The sequence below is a fragment of the Hyaena hyaena genome, unplaced genomic scaffold (genome assembly GCF_003009895.1).
Source record: "Hyaena hyaena isolate Hyena2069 unplaced genomic scaffold, ASM300989v1 scaffold_1802, whole genome shotgun sequence".
NCBI classification, from domain to species: Eukaryota; Metazoa; Chordata; class Mammalia; order Carnivora; family Hyaenidae; genus Hyaena; species Hyaena hyaena.
This window is the reverse complement of record NW_024082435.1, coordinates 145,492-162,728: the sequence shown is the minus strand read 5'-3', so window position 1 is coordinate 162,728 and position 17,237 is coordinate 145,492. Positions and strand designations below refer to the sequence as shown.

Here is a 17,237-nt window from a genome sequence, read left to right as displayed (position 1 = left end):
TGAGAAGAAATTTTGAGCAAAGTCTGATGCACCGGTTTCTGGTGGAGGAGGTGGTGGTTCTGGGAGGCTGGCTGTCTTACTCTCACAGCGCCAGTGCCCACTGTATGCTTCTTGAGTGAGAGTTGACATACTGACCCACTTTACTCTCCTCCTTCCTATATGTCTGGTGTATAAGTGTGGGGACTCTGGAGAAGCACGTGTGTGAATAAACAGGACAGAGAGCGTAGTCTCTCCCCTAGGCTGGTGCATGCACCGTCTTTGAGATCCACAGTCTATGCCTTGGCTTTTTTACTAAACAGTCATCAAAGTGCTCATTTTCAATGTAATTCATTTCCTTGGGGGGGGGGGAAATGTAGCATCTGGCATATTGCTGACAACCCTAGGAAAGGAAGCAGAACTAGGGGCCAAATATTCTATGTGGTAATAGACAGTAGTGGTCATTTCTTTTTCTAGTGAAGACAAAGTGCCTCCTGTATTGCTACATCCATCAGGAAGCTGCAGAGAACAGAAACAAAACTCATGCCTAGAGTGGATGGGTTCCATAGAAACATTCAAGCACAAACTATACAGGAGGGAATTTTGGTCTATATTAAATGTATTATTAGCTCTTCACATGTCTTAGAGGGTTTGATTTACACTAGTAATAACATCTTTGTCCATTTTGTCTTTAGAGAGGAAATATTGAATGGAGATGGCTCTCGAAGCAAATATGTCAGCTAATAATGCAGGGAAGCTCCTTCATGACCGTGCTCCCAGGCCCATTATCATTCACACCAAGTGTGCCGTTAGTAATCTTTGGCAGCAGTTGAGATTGGACCACAATTTCACCAAACATAATATTGGCTTTCTGTAAGGGAGTAGTACAGCGTGGGCCAATGGACTCTTTGTTGTTCTTCCCTCCAGAGTGGAGAGTCTCCGCTCAGCCCATCTGCAGTTTCTCACAGTGATAGTGCTTCATCCACGCAGTCGCTGTCTCATGGAGGGACGCCAGAGCTGCTGGTGGGGCTGTCCTACAATGCCACAACGGGGCGATTATCTGTGGAAATGATCAAAGGCAGCCATTTCCGAAACCTCGCTGTTAATAGAGCGCCTGGTAAGTGCATGTCGGTACCCCCAGCTCTGGGCCTTCCAGGAGCAAGGAGACGGCTGTATTTGCTTCGGTCTTAAGTCTTCAGCGCTTTTAGAGAAACTCTCTTGGTATGATTAGACATGTTTTTACAAAGCAATACCTCTAGATATTGAAAATGCCTTTCTATCTAATTAAAATGAATGCTTCTTCCATAGCTGGGTATATCTTGATGCAAAATACACTGACCCTTTACATGTATATGTTGTTATAGGGAAAAGAGTGGTATGTTTTCAGCAACATAGTGTGCATGGGCGATTAAAATCTGCTAACAGGCTGCAGGACTGCAAATACCTTAAAGAGGCAGAACATAGGCTTTGGAGTGAGACCGATCTGGGGACAAATTCCAGCTCTACCCACTTACTCATTGGCTTTGCTCTGATGTAGTATAATTTAACTCTCTTTTCTGAAGCTGAGGAGACTCATCTGGAACAAAGGTATATTAATAGTACCTTCCTCATGGGCTGTTTTGGGGTTTAAATAAAATGATCTCTACAAAGCATTTAGCTAAATGCCTAACGCAGTGAGGATACAAGAAATGTTAGTGGTTATGGTGTTGACAGAGGAGAAGGTAGAAAAGAAGGATCTGGGGAAATGCAAGCCTGACTTATCAGGAGAGCTACCACTTTACAGATTACCACTGCAAAGAGAGGCTCGAGACACTCCCATAGCCGAAGTCCTGGGTTCAGAAAGCCAGAATAAAAATGCTGTTGCTGGAAACAGCCACAACTGCCTATCAGGACCCAAGAAGTTGGAGATTGAGCATTGGACTAATGCTGCTAAAAATGATCTCTCCTTTAATAATTGTCAGCAAAAATAGCTTAAATGAGGACAGCAAGATGGCTTCTGCCTCGCTTCTGCCCTCTAGATCTCATGCAAATACATATAACCAGAGGAACCTAATTTGTGTCTAGAATTCTAGCTGCAAGAGAGTCTGAAAAATGTTGTTGAATTCCCAGCCTTTCAAGTCCAGAGTGTAAACTAGAAGGAGTAGACTGGAGGGCAAGTGAACCTGTCTACCCCAGCAACCAGCATCTTACTAAAATAAGGATGAAGTCAGTAACAGTGTGGTAGGCTGCAGGAGTCCATGGACTCTAGCCTCACATGTAAGTATTAGGTGAGGAGCCAGACAAGCTGGTAGAAAAGGGTTAGTTTCTATAGCCAAATCCAGGCTCCTGCTCTTCTTCGTCTTTACCTGTGCTGCAGCTTGTTAGTCAGTCTGTATTAGCACCATTAGAACAAGTTACTAAGGAAAATCCAGTACTCTGGACCACAAGAGAACAGGTACGTAGGCCATATTCTGTGATGATGCTCCTAGCTGCATGACAGGAATTTAAAATGCATCATAGTGCTGATTATTAATTGCACAGCTAGTCTCTTTGCTAGTCACAGATTTTTTTTTTTAAATAGCTCTGTATTTACTAAAGATCTGGGCTTATTGTTTTTCCTTTGCAGCTTTTCCCACTTTCTTTCCCTATCCTCCTAAAATGTGGAGAGATCTGGATAATTATTTGAGAACATGGTGGAGCTGCAGAGAATGAGGGGGAAGTGAATCACACATTCATGACCTATTCCAATCCATGCTGGGAAGCTTTCATTTTTTTTTAAAAAATTTTTAATGTTTATTTTTTGAGAAAGAGAGAGACAGAGAACACAAGTGGAGGAGGGGCAGAGAGAGAGGGAGACACAGAATCTGGAACAGGCTCCAGACTCCAAGCTGTCAGCACAGAGCCTGACAGAGGGCTTGAACTCACGAACTCTGGAGATCATTACCTGAGAGGAAGTCGGACGCCTAACCAACTAAGCCACCCAGGAGCCCCAACGTGCTAGGGAAGCTTTAAGCTGTGTGGTGGTAGTATGTTGGCAAAGACAGCATTAGCTGGAGGCTAACAAACTAAGGTGTGAATTCAGGCTTTGCCACTTACTAGCTAACAGTTATTAAACTCCTAAATCTCAGTTTCCTCATCTGTAAAATGGGATTGTAATCATATATACTTTCTAGGTAGAAATGCAACATGTAAAGCTGTGATGTTAAGGATGGTACTATGTATCATTATACATTTCTCTATAAAAGAAAACATTCCAAAGAGGAAATTCATGTAACAAATATTTAAAACTGAATCGGAAAAAAACAAGGCAGGTTCTAATTTAGAAACTGATTTTATTCCAGAAGTTTAAGTCAGTTTGGCATTTCCTACATGATTTTTCATAGACATAGTGTCACAATTTAATTTAAACCCTAACTAACATGATGCATCTTTCTAACCGAAGTAATAGGAGACAAAGTTGCTGTGACGCTATTCATTAAAACAGAAACCCAGTAGTGAAGACAAAAGGTTTTTTATGTAGAATGCCGGTACTTGAGGAAAAGCCTGTTTAATTAGGAGGGGTTGAGAAAGTAGAAGGTTCCCTTGTGGCAATTGTAAAAGGGATCTCTTGGTACTTTCAAGGGCCTTAGATGTTGATGGCACTGGTTCTCCATGATGTTTCACTTTATTATGCCACACACTATTTTGGCAGTCATCAGGCAAGCTTAGGATACATTTTTAGTTCCCATATGGAAGAAAATAAGAGACAGAACAGGGGTTTTATGAGATAACTGAGCAGAGTTGGAAGAAAGGGAGAGAAAAGAGGATACAAGCTGGGGGTGGCCGAGGGAGACTGCCAAGTGCAGTGTCCCCACGAGGCAGAGGGGAGGGCGGGAGGTGCCGCCAGAGCTCTGCATCAGAGGTGCTGCCTGCCAGGGCAGAGGCATGTTTGGGAGCACTTATGTGAGGGTCCTAAAACCCTGTATGTACATGAGACTCTGGGCTCAGGGACAGTTCCCTCTTGTATAAAGAGGAAGTATCAACTCTGCTATATAGACTAACTGTGGTAATTGAGGAATGGTCCTTAGGGAAGCCTGAAAGAGAATAGGTTGAGCCTGAATATTGGGAGCTTTTCTTCTCTGAATACTGAAGTTTCTAAATATTGCTGGAAGCCAGGAGAAAGGCTGGGATTTAGAAGTGAGAATCTTTTGCCTCAAAATATATCATGAAACAAAAGATAACTTTGAATGTGCCAACTTGGTCCAGTTGATGGTGGCAAATAATAGGTGAGGTTCCTCTTCTCTATTGGGGCCTTAGAAGAAATAAACCACTGAAATGTAAGGCCCCTTCTCAAACTTCTGAGGTTAATCCTTGGAGGAGAGGACTCAGTAAAAGGCAAGTTTTGCTCTGGTGGGCAGGAGCTAGTGAAAGCATTCTTAGGTGTGAGTCCCCATGACAGCCGCCAGGATGGCTAAAAGTAATGCTGATTCCACCAAGTGTTAGTGAGGATATGGAGAATACTTTCTTGGTGGGAAGGGAGCAACCACTTTGAGAAAAATCCTGGTAGTTTCTTACATAACTAAATTTGCATTGAAAATCCAACAGTTCTATGTTTGGGCATTTACCCATACATTAAAAAAGAAGAAGAAGAAGAAAAAGAAAAGACCTGCACAAGAATGTTTAGAGCAGATTTATTCATAGTGGCAAAAACAGCAAAGAGCTCTCATGTCCACGTGAATGAATAAACAAGTTAAGGTATATTTATATAGTGGAATACTATTCAACAACTAAACAAGAATGAAATTAACATGGGATCTCAAAAACATACTGGTTACCTAGCATGACTCCATTTATGAGAAGTGCTAAAGTAGGCAAAATAGGGGTGCCTGGGTGGCTCAGTTGGTTAAACATCCAACTTTGGCTCTGGTCATAATCTCGTGATTTGTGGGTTTGAGCCCCACATCAGGCTCTGTGCTGACAGCTTGGAGCCTGCTTCAGATTCTGTGTCTCCCACTCTCTTTGCCCCTATCCTGCTCATCCTCTGTCTCTCTCTGTCAAAAAAAAAAAAAGATATTAAAAAAATTTTTTTTAATTTAATAGGCAAAACTCATCTATCATGAAAAAAAGTCAAGATGAAGCAGGCAGGGACATGAAAGTATATTCCATGGTGATGGACATGTTCTATATTTTGATGGGAGTATGGGTTAAATGGATGTTTGCATTGGTCAGAATTTACTGGATGGTACTAAGCTTTGTGCATTTCACTGTGTGTAAATTGTTCCTTAAAATAGAAAAAAAAAACCCAATGTATTGAACCCTAGTTAATTAAATGCGTGCTGAAATGTTTAGGTATGGGTCAAGAGCAAGGATGAATACGGCTAAGATGGATTGATGGGTAGATAAATGCAGCTATGTTAGAAAGAAAATTGTCTGATCTTGGGATACTAACAAAAATACCATAGACCAAGTGGCCTCACAGAAATTTATTTTTCACAGTTCTGGGGGCTGGAAAGTTCAAGATCAAAGTCCAGCTAGTTCGGTTCCTGCTGAGAACCCTCTGCCTACTTTGCAGACAGACACCTTCTTGCTGTATCCTCACATGGCAGAGAGAGAAAATATCTCTCATGTCTTTTCTTATAAGGGTACTAATCTCATTCATGAGGAATCCACTTTCATGACCTAATTACCTCCCAAGAGTCACACATCCAAATACCATCACACTGGGGATTAAGGCTTCAGGATATAAATTTTGGGAGAATACACACATTCAGTCCATAACACAAATAAAGCAAAATATAACAAATGAAGAATCTGGGCACAATGTGTATGGGTGTCCACTGTACAAATATTTCAAATTTTCAGTGTCTTTGAAAATTCTACTTATACATTATTGGGCAGAAAAAGCTAGGCTGGTCTGTAATTGTTCAGCTCAGTCAGGTGGGTAAAAATTAAATGTAGGCCTCAGCTTCTGGGTTTGGGATTATAATGTTTTTGGTTATGCTGACACCTCAAGGTCTAACTTCATTCCCCTGACCCAACCTTGGACAGGATAAAGTACCAAACACCTGAACCCAAGGGCATCTTCTATTGTACCTTCCATAAACCACATCCATCCCAAGAGAAAGTATGTGGCCAGGCACTGCTTGATATCCAACTTAACCTTTTCTCTGTTCATCTAATGGGTAGATGGATGGATGGACAGGTAGGGCTAACTAGCTAGCTAGTTATATTTGTATATCTAGATTTACATCTGTTTACATATCTTTTTCTATCTTTCTGGGAAATGCCCATGTTATAAATTGCTGTGTTTTCCCCCCAATAATAGGTGGTCTAGGGATGATAAAATAGGCTATTTGAAGATTACTGAAACTATCCCATAGACCTCTTCAGAAACAGTATATTAATAAAGTAAGAACATGAACTAATTTAAACAGTGTGACAAGATTCATGCCAGGCATTTTCAAGGCAAGTCTTCATTTAGTATGTGTGGTCAGTGTTCGAAAATATTGTCATTATTGCTGTTAAGGTAGTATAGGCTAGTCTCCAAACTGATGGAGAGGAATGGTTACCACATCTATACATGGAGGATGGCCCGGGTGAACAAAAGCAGTTTATGGCATCTTCTGAACATGGGAAATTCTAATATGCATTTACAAGTGCTTGTGAAAAAGTTTCCATGGAGAATTAGAAACATTTGATTATCCTTCAAATCTGGCTTCATGGGAAAGCAATTCACTAACAATTTAGCAGCTCTGTTCTGCCTGCCACCTAATTACTGCATGGCCTCGACATTTGACTTAACCTCCCTGAATTTCATTTCCTTCCCTATTAAATGAGGTTAACAAGCTAATGTTACTCATACAAGTGCTATGTTAAAAAAATATATTAGCTATTCTGTTGACAGGTTCTCTTTCTCCATCTTTATTTTCATTTTGTCTCCTCCAATGCATTACCGCATTGTGTGTATGTGTGTATGTATACACACATATAAAGGTTCTTGTCAAAAACTATCATTAAGATGTCCCCTCCAGTTAAAAACAAGTTCCCAGCCTCGCAGCATGTGCATGATTAGCCACATGTGATAATTACATCCCAAATGATAATACTTACTGCAGCAGCATATTAACCTTGTTAGGCACTCACAATAGCAGAGACTTGAGCAAAGAAAAATAAAGAAGCGTATCAAGCCACCTCATGTCGAGTGTGAAGAACAAGTGAGATATGGGGGGTAAGCTGTACAAATGGAGTGCAGGGGGAAAAGGGCTATATGAAAGCAGATATGGGGCATACCACCTTATTTCAAAATCCTGGTCCAGTTTTCAGCTAAATATAGTGTTTATTAGTAACCACGATATGCTCAGAATTATGGCCAATTCAAATGAAGATTTATATGTGGCACTAATTTACTGAGTGCATCGGTGATATTCCTTTACTTAATTCTCACAGTAATATTTTAAAATTTTTTAATGTTTATTTTTGAGAGAGAGAGACAGACGGAACACTATTGGGGGAGGGACAGAGAGAGAGAAGAAAACGTAGAATCCAAAGCAGCCTCCAGGCTCTGAGCTGTCATTACAGAGCCTGATGTGAGGCCTGAACTCATGAATCGTGAGATCATGACCTGAGCCGAAGTTGGGCATTTAACCGACTGAGCCACCTAGGCACCTTTCTAAAAAAAATTTTAATGTTTGTTTATTTTTGAGAGAGAGAATTCCCACAATAATATTAAAGTTAGAAAATCTAGACAGAAAAACAATTATGGAGAAATATGGTTACCATGGTACATGAATTATATCTCAATCAAGCTGTATTTTTTTTGTTTATTTGTTTGTTTTTCATTGCTTTTTTTTTTTTTTTAACCAAGTTACCTGCAGAAGAATGGCAGTAAGACTGAGGACAGACTTTTCAACAGTAATGACAGAAGCCAGAGGACAAGGGGACATTATTACCAAAGTCTCAAGAGGAAAACACTCTCAACTTACTGTTCAGTTTGAGTGAAGGGAAAATAAAGATATTTTCCACAAAGTTTGAAAGACTTTATCACTGAAAGAACCACTGACTGATACATTTCAGGAAAGAATTGAACTTAGGAGGAAATAGTGAAGTTCAGGAAAGAATAATGAACAAAAACTGGTGAACATTTGGGTAAATATCAGCATGTATTGACTTCAAAAACCAAAACAACAGGAAAATGAGTACAACAGCAAATGGAAATAAAAATCTAGATAGAAATAGCATGAAGGTTGAGAAGGGAAAGTGAAAAATCAAAGAATTCTCTGATCCTTATGTTGCTTAAGAGGAGGGTAAAAATACTGCTTAATTTTAGACATTAAATCAAGGTACATGTTGAAATTTTAATCTAATTTTCAAATCAGTAGAGGGAGTAAATTAAATAAAGTTCAGTGAATCCAATAGAAACTAGAAAAGGATTTAAAAACATAGAAAATGTAAAAGAAAAAACACAAGCCAAAGCTATAAAAATAAATCAAAAGGTATCAGTGATTATAATAAATGTAAAAGGGCTTAAAGTGTTATGTAAAAGATAGATATAACACTAGATTATTTCTCTTGCTCCCATTGTCTCCCTGTTTCCCCTCCACACATACTCCCACTCACACTTTAATTTATGTTGGGCCCACCTAGCCTCATAATGTATAAGGAAAAAAAAAATACTAACTACCAACACACTGAGCTTAGCTCAGGAATGCAAGAAGGGTTTAACATTAGGAAAATCTGCTTGTGTATTTCACCATATTAACTGATTTATGAGAAACTATTATGGTGATCTCAGCATGTACCAAAAGAAGCTTTTGGTAAAATACACTCTCCATTATGGATAAAAACAACTCAGCAGATGAGTAATAGAAGGTGTGTTACTATAGGGTAGGCTAAGATGCAATCACAAATAAACCCTGCAGGCTGGTGGCCCAACACAGCCAAGGTTTATTTCTCCCTTGTATCACACACAGTCTGTAATGAGTCAGGTGACTGTCCTCTCAGCTGTGATGAAGGTCTATGAGCTTTTTTCATTTAATGAGACAATACTATCATGTTCTAAGTGTGACCTGCATTGTGGAGGATGGGGAAGGGGATGACACAGTAGGAGAGATTTCTTGCTTGGGTGGTAGTGCTTGAATATAGTCGTGATTGAAGGTAATAGTTATCATTTTTCATATTCTGTTATTTAGAACTCAGTCACAAGTCCCAGTCAACTCAAACCTGGTATGAAGCCTACATCCTTAGTTTGATATTTCACCTGAATCACTATCACCTTATTCACTGGAGAAGGTTTGCTGCGCCTTTGAAAACTTAAAAATCCATCTCTCACTGTCTGGAGGCATTCAGCTTTTCCAAATCAGAAAAAGGTCTGAATTTCAGCATTCCCCTCTTTTTGTTTTCTGTTTTCCTTGCACCCTGTTGAGTTCTTTCCCAAGTTTACCTTCTGTCTATCTGTCTATCTGTCTATCTGTCTATCTCCACCTCCATGAAGCTAGTAACACTGAATACACCTCTAACATTTTTAAAAATCTGTTGCCCTAGAGCGTCAAACTCATTAGGCGTATGCTCTTCTTCCGAAGTTGTATCAGATGGCAGTTTTACCATCACATAATATGGATTACAGAGCTCCACTGTTCTAGCCTCTGATACTAGTTTATTCGTCACTTGGCACGCACTTTCAGTGCCAGTGCCCGCGGTTATGTTTTTATTATGGCAAATTGCAGTTCAGATGATCAATTACAATATCAAGTTTTGTCAAAGAAATAGAAATACTCTAGATATTTTGGGTCAGAAATTGTTTATTATAGGATTGAAACATGAGGGGGCTCCCTTCCAGAAATCTAGAAGTACAGACATCAAAGGAAAAAATATGGAAATGGTCTGAGCTGAGTGTGCAGAAAAAGAATGATTCTCATAAGGATATTTGAACACATGGGCAAAACCGCTACTTTCCCATCTGCTAATGCCTAGACACATGCCAGCTACTGGATCTGGAGAGATGTGGCTCCCTTTTTCTTCTACCTTCCAGTCTCAGACAAGTAGTTTTCATTTGTGGGATCTTACTGGCGAAAGACTTAGGGAAGTGCAGTTTTAAGTTTTACATCTCTTTGGTAAAAGAAACTGCTTAGAATGGTGGAATGGTGTTAAATATCAACAATTATTATGTAGTACAGAAGAAAACTTGCTAAACCTTGATAGTGGGCATTTGAAGAAAATCTGCACTAATCATCATTCTTAATCCTGCAATCCTTTATTAAAGTCAGGAACAAAATAAGGATTCCCACTGGCATCACTCTTACTCAGTATTAGACTGGAGGCCCAAGGCAATTCAGTAGAATAAGACAAAGAAATAAAAATTTAAATCATGAAAGGAAAAAACAAAATTGTCATTATTTGTAAAAATATGATTGTCTACATTAGGAAAATCTATAAATTCATACTAATAAGTTTTTCATACAAAACCAATTATTTTCTAATATATCAGGAGCAGTTAGAAAGTACTACAGTAAAAAAATACCTAAGGTACCAAAGGATAACATTAACAAAGACAAGTAAGAACATTATGGGGAAAACCCCCACAAAACTCTTTGAAAGACACAAGAGAAAACTAAATAGGTAAATTATGTTCATTGGTGAGCATGTTCTATACTGTGAAGACAACTTTTCCCAAATTAATCTATCTATCCAGTACAATCTCCAACAAAATCCCCAGAGGCGGTTTTTTGTTTTTGTTTTGTATATATTTTGCTTTATGTTTTTTAATAGAACTTGACAAGCTGATTATAAATTTATATGCAAGAGTCAGCTAAATGAAGCAAAAGCTTAAAATAATGAAAAATTTTAAAAAGACAATAGAAGGATTCTCCCTAGCAGATAGCAAAGCATATTATAAAATGATGATAATAACTATTATCAGGTGAGGGAAAGACACTCAGGTATCTGACATTGTATTACAAGTCAGTTGGGAGATGATGGGCTATTTAATGAATAATGCTTCCCATATGGAAAAAAAAAAAAAAAAGATCCCTACCTCACACCACACACAAAGAGCAATTTCTGGTAGATTAAAAATTAAATATGAAAAACAAATCCTTATGACTCATAGAAGAAAATATATGAGACTATTGAGTTTGGGTAGGATTTCTTAATTTCTTTTATGCATAAACTAAAAAGGAAAACATTTATAAATCTGACTCCACAGAAATTTAAAGCAGTTATACTACAAAAAGTTACTATAAAATAAAAAGGTAAGCTACATGCAAAGAGAAGATACTAGCAATAAATATAAAAAAGATTTATATCTAGAATTTATAAAGAACCAGCAATCCACTCCTATGTATATATTAGAAAAAGCATGGGAATCATGACCCATTCAACCTTTTGATGATGTCTGAAGTTATTAGTGCCACTGAGGGGGCACTCTGAATAATCATCAGAAGATAAAATATTTGCTTGGTGGTGTTTTGTAGCAAATATTATCAATTCCAAAGAATTAAAACAGAACTCAGTTAAGTTGTATATTTATTTGACTCTTTCTTTGTCCATTCTGGCTCGTCCTCATTGGTATAAATCATTGAACCCCAAAAGACCCCAGGAGTACTCGGCACTGTTTCTCACAGGTAGAATTTCCTGGGGACAGCCTTTGCTCTGGACAATTAAAAATGAAGACATTACTGCTGAGAAGGGGTTCCCTTTGAGCTGGGATAATCAGCAGTGTTTCTCTTCTTTTGGTTAGGTGTCCTCCAACTGGATTGTTTATAAAATAATTATTTCCCTTTTTTTGTCATACACATTTAATTCAGCTTCGGTGATCATAGTTTAGTAGTAAATGGCCTTTCATGTAATTAGAAAGTGATCTTGTGACGGGATAAAAATTGAAATTGCACTTTGTGAAATGAGCAAGACTTTGTTTGTAAGATTGACTCAATTCCCACTGCCATAACTGACAGCAGAATTGCCAGAGCAGTTCGGTTACCAGGTTGAACTTTTCCTGTAGGAATTATGTAGCTGTACAGCTGCAGAAACACAAATTCACTCCTCCATTGTTGGTTTTCTGACAGCTTTCTCGGTAGAGCAGTTTGAAGAGTGGAGAGCCCTGTTTCTGAGACAGAGAAGTGTTTTCACACCTGAAGTGTAATTTCACACCTTGTGTTTCTCAGCAGATAAGTGAATAAAATAACACATCAAACTGGAATAGAAAAAGATCAACATAGAAAGAAAACCACAGGTTGTAATTTGTTTCCTATCTTACAATGCTCTTATAGGGAACAGTAAATTACAGAGATCTGGATTTACACTTTTAAAAGTTTGACTGGTTGTTAGGTGGGAAAGTGAGCAGTAAACACTAATCAGCTTTCAGCCTGCATTGAACAGAATGTACAGAATGATAGAATTTGGGAAACACTCTAACATTTAGGGTTTTTTTATTTTAAAGACTAGGACACACATAGGTTAGTGGTAAAAATTGTTGTTAAGAGAGGGTCAAGAAAATGATAATTTAAGTGGTTTTAATAAAATATAATTGTCTTAGGAGATAATTTTTTTGTAGTTATTCAAGAACTTTAGCAGAAGGAGGGACTATGTGAGTAAAATTTGGCTTTTTTCTTTCCTTTCTATAAATTACTAAACATATGAGGCTAGTCATGATTTTATAGCATTCCTAGTACAACGGGTGCAAAGCCAAGGGGTTTATCTTTATTTTGCAAGTTTGAAAAACCAAGACCAAAAGAAAAAAGAAAGTCAATCCTCCTGGATAGTCATGTACTTTCGTTTCAAACTATCTAATATTTATTGAATGTCTACCATGTGTTAGACAGTAGGCTAGGAACCAGGGATATAGTCATAAACAAGGCAATTCCTCTTTCAAGCTGATAGCCTTGCAGATGAGTAAGCAAGCAATGATAACGCTGGGTACTAAGTCCTGAGATAACCTGCTGGAAACAGCCACATCCAAACCAAACTAATGAATAGAGATCTTGGGAAGGTGAATATCACTTGTGGTATCAGAGCATGTATAGTTTGTGCAGAAGTGAAAGGGAAAGAACAACAGTGCAACAGTGCAACAGTGGTGCAGAGTGAAAATGGAAGGTAAGAGGGTCAGAGTGTGTGATCTATACCAAGAAATTTAGTGTTGATCCTGAGACTAGTGGGAAGAATTGAAGGCTCAGTCTTTGTCTATTAGCAAGTGACATGAACAGATTTGCATTTTACATAGCTTCCCCTGCCTGTGGGATTGGGAAGCCTAGGGATGGAAGATGGATGAGGAGACCTGTTGTATTGCAGGATCTGACAGAGGCTGGTGACCCGAGCTTGCAGTGCACGTTGAGTTCAGTGCCTTTCGGGAATGAAAAGTGTTGGGCAGAGTTGGGCGCTATTAAAAGACATAGAATGAACGGAACTTGGTGATTGCTTGGCTGGACTAGGGGTGAGGAGCCAGTCTTATCAAAAATGTAGCTCTGACTCCTGGTTTGGGTAACTGAGTGGATGATGCTTACTGTTCACAGAGATGGGGAATACTGGAGCAGCAAGTTTTTAAAAGCTCAGGACATGATGAATGAGACATGTGTGGAATGTCCACAGTAAGAAATGTGGGACTGAGCTGGATCTTGAGCTTGGAAGAGAAGTCTAGGCTAGAGATACAGGTTTGGTACTTGTAATTAAGTGGATAAGATGGTCCAAAGAATATGTAGAGAGTGGGAAGAGAAGACAGTCTTTGATCTTGGCATAAAACAGTATTTTGACTGTGAAAAGAAAGCACTTCTAGAACAAAATGTATATATTTATCTTGTTACGTAAACAAAATGTGGGTGAAGAACCATGCATGCCCACAGTCACCATTGCACATATACTTAGGCATGTATACACCTCTGTAAACATAGAGCTTCTGATGAACATCAGCAAGGTGCCTGTCGTGGGCTGCATGAAACATTCAACATTGAAGCTAATAATCCCTTTCCTTAATAATTCATGGAAAATATGTTAGCCCTACAGCAAACACCAGGCCTAAGGATGCTGATCAATGTGTTAAAAAGAAAAAACTTGGAGCCCGTGTAAATATTACAACACAACTAGCAGAACAGAAAGCTCTGATGTTTTCTCATTTGTTGTTGTTGTTTTTTGTTTGTTTGTTTTCCCTTAGATACATATGGGAAGCTCTTTCTTCTCAATTCTGTGGGTCAAGAGATGTCCCGCTGTAAGACCTCCATTCGACGTGGTCAGCCCAATCCTGTCTATAAGGAGACCTTTGTTTTCCAGGTGGCCCTCTTTCAGCTCTCTGATGTCACGTTGATGATTTCCATTTATAACAGGCGTACTATGAAGCGTAAAGAGATGATCGGTTGGATTGCTCTGGGCCAAAACAGTAGTGGAGAAGAGGAACAAGATCATTGGGAGGAAATGAAGGAGACAAAAGGTCAGCAGGTCTGCAGGTGGCATACCTTGCTCGAATCCTAGTTCTGCCCACAGGCATTTGTGTGCTATGTCCACCCTGGTGACCTGCATTTTGGCCACACATACCAACTCAGCGGATGCTGGTGGCCTTTTTAACGACAGGCTTACAAATAGGGATTAGAGTCTCTTAACCTCTGGAACATTCTGGGCAGGATCTTTGGGTCAACAAAGGTTTGATTTGGATTTAAACATTGTAATAAAAAACCCACATACACATGGTCAAGCGTACTTGATGGAAAATAATCATAGTTGAGAACAGTGATGAGTTAATTTGTTCATAGGTTAGTGTGTCTGGGTTCAGCCTATGGAATGAAGCTTCTTTTGCTGTCTCTGTTTGCTTGAAGAATAACTTGAGATTGCAGGGAAGCTGTTAAATCTTACTATTTGTATCCAGGTATGTGTATGAATCAGAATTTTGTTAACATGGTGCCAAAACCCCCCAAATACAGAAATGAATCAGATGCCGAGGCTCGGAAAAGAATGTAACTGTCATCCATAATCCCTTCACATTTTTGTCTTTATAAAAAACTCCTCATTTATTTACCTAACAAATAAGTGTTATAAACGTGTATTTATAAAACAAATTGGTATTTCTTATATACCTTTCTTTATCTCATTTATATATTGTGGTTTCCTGTGAGATGTGGTTAAATTAATCTTTTTGAAGGTTAAAAAAAAGTTTAAAAACACTGTTGAAAGACAACTTGTCTCCTTTTCATTGGTAAGATTTCCAATGTGTAATTTTCAAGGTTTTTATGCTATTTTCCTCACCCAGTATATTCTTACAGAATGAGAAGAAAACCAAAAGTACCTATTGAAGTCATGGATTTGCTGATTTTCTGAATTGGGCTTTTTCCTTTAGATTACATTTTTTCTATATTCAGTGATATATGCCCATACATATATTTTGAAAATACACCTGCATGTAAACCATATTCTTTTTTATGCACTATTTTCCATGATTAGAGCATAGTTGATGGTACACAGTGGGTCTTTAATAAATGTTGATTTGACTGACTCTTAGAAATGAACATGTTATGATACCTGTGAATGAAGAAATATGTTCAGCTTGTATGAAATGACACTGAGTTCTTTTTTGGAGCATTTGAAGTGCCTATAATTGTCATTTCTCACGGCATTTGCATTAGCATATATTAGTCACTCCTTGCATTCCGGACATGTGCCATTCGGAACACTGATCTCATGTGGTTATGAGCATGAAATTTTATTTCACACTTTGACATATTTGTGCAGTGCATGTTTCTTTTTCTTTCACTCGTGTCTGAGTCCTTAATTTCAGTCACCTTAAATTGTCAGTAATAAAAAAAGGGAAGGAATATGTGTCCGTGTAATGCCAGTGCCTAACACGTAGCTCTTCTGAGCACTCACTCAGTCGCTTATTTTTAGCTTTTATGTTTCATTGTTGACTTTTTGCTGTCTGTGGGAAGAGTGATAGCTAGTGATGGATGTATACAGTGAAAAACACAGAACTCCTCCTCAGCTCTACATTTTGACAGATTGTAAACGTAGGCTGTAACACTTGAAGAACATATTTATCCCTCACAGTGCAGTGTGGAATGGTTATCCTGACAAGAACAGACTAGGGCATGGGATAATTCTACTGTGATTTCACGTACCAATTTGTGAAAGAAGTGATTTCCTATGGAAGAATCAGAATTAGCAAAATAAATTAATATCTTAATTTCTTTTTAGGTCACGGGAGTTCCATCCATAATACTGCTTTGTTATTGGGAATAAGTAATAAAACCATGCTCTTCTGGGTTTTTACCCTACCTCTCTTTGGAAGACCTCAAAGTGCTTTTCCAACATTATATCCATTAACTGCTGAGTGGCCTTTGCAGTGTGGCTGTGTCATCTAGTAGAACTGAGTGCAATTGATTAAGTAGCAGCACAAAGAATTGGCTTTTCACATCCCTTACTCTCTTTACACGCTTGTGTTTAAAAGGGAAGTAGAGCAGCCTTGTTATGCTTTCCTTTATGCAGTAACATAAAAGCAGCATTGACTTTAAAATTTACATTTGAAAAAGCTGCATATATTGTACTGATAGTCCTGGACTCCCTCATTCCTCATATTTTCCTGCTCTATGTTTTGCTGCATCCTTTGCCTTATGGATGATCCTTTGCCTCTATACTTCATTTTCTCTCTTGACCCACCCATTTTTAGGGCTTTCTGCTGGTGTAGTGAGGATATCCTTGTGTGTTTTATCTTTTTTCCGGTAGGCTGTTTATGAGACAGTTATAGGAATGTGAAGCATTTTAGGGGATGAGATGCCTGAAAAGCATTTTTAATTCTTGTAATTTTACTATGTGGGTGCTATTCACCATGTAGGATGCATGTACATCTTGAATATACAGCAATCTAAGGCTGATTGTGTAAATCTAACATGCTAATGACAAGATACATTAAAATAGGAGGCTGAATTTTTTTACATTGATTTTGAAATTCTGGTTTAGTAAGATCTTTTCATTTTGTACATTTTATCTCCCTTATTTGCTTGGCAAAGTCTAGACACAATGCACTTAACATGTTTTTCTTTTCACTAGAGCTCTTACATCTACGTTCACTTTTTAAGAGATATGAAAGGTAATTAGTTGGTTCAGCAGTGAAAAGGCTGCTTTTGCCTGTTTTATCTAGCTAACAATTAATATCTCATAGAGACTTTTGAGAGTGAAGAAGCACCAGTATTAGTTGCATGAGTAGTTCCTTCCATGATTTTTCCTGAAGACAGTGCTTTTTAAAATAATGGATACAGGGTAAATGATGCCCTGGGTTTATGGAAATCTGCTTTCTAGCCTATCTTCTTTTATTTTATTATTTTTTTTTAATTTTTTTT

The 17,237-nt window shown here is 38.3% G+C and overlaps 1 protein-coding gene across 1 annotated transcript in view; it reads left to right on the top strand.

Annotated features, from left to right (window-relative positions):
- The window catches only part of SYT16 (synaptotagmin 16), a 34,301-nt gene extending 17,121 nt beyond the window's left edge, over positions 1 to 17,180 (top strand). The window contains exons 5-6 of the mRNA XM_039224865.1: positions 904 to 1,093; positions 14,072 to 17,180. Of these exons, the coding sequence (XP_039080796.1) occupies positions 904 to 1,093; positions 14,072 to 14,385 (504 nt within the window). The 3' untranslated portion in view covers positions 14,386 to 17,180. The remainder of the gene's footprint in view (positions 1 to 903; positions 1,094 to 14,071) is intronic.
- The last annotated feature ends 57 nt before the right edge of the window (positions 17,181 to 17,237 follow it).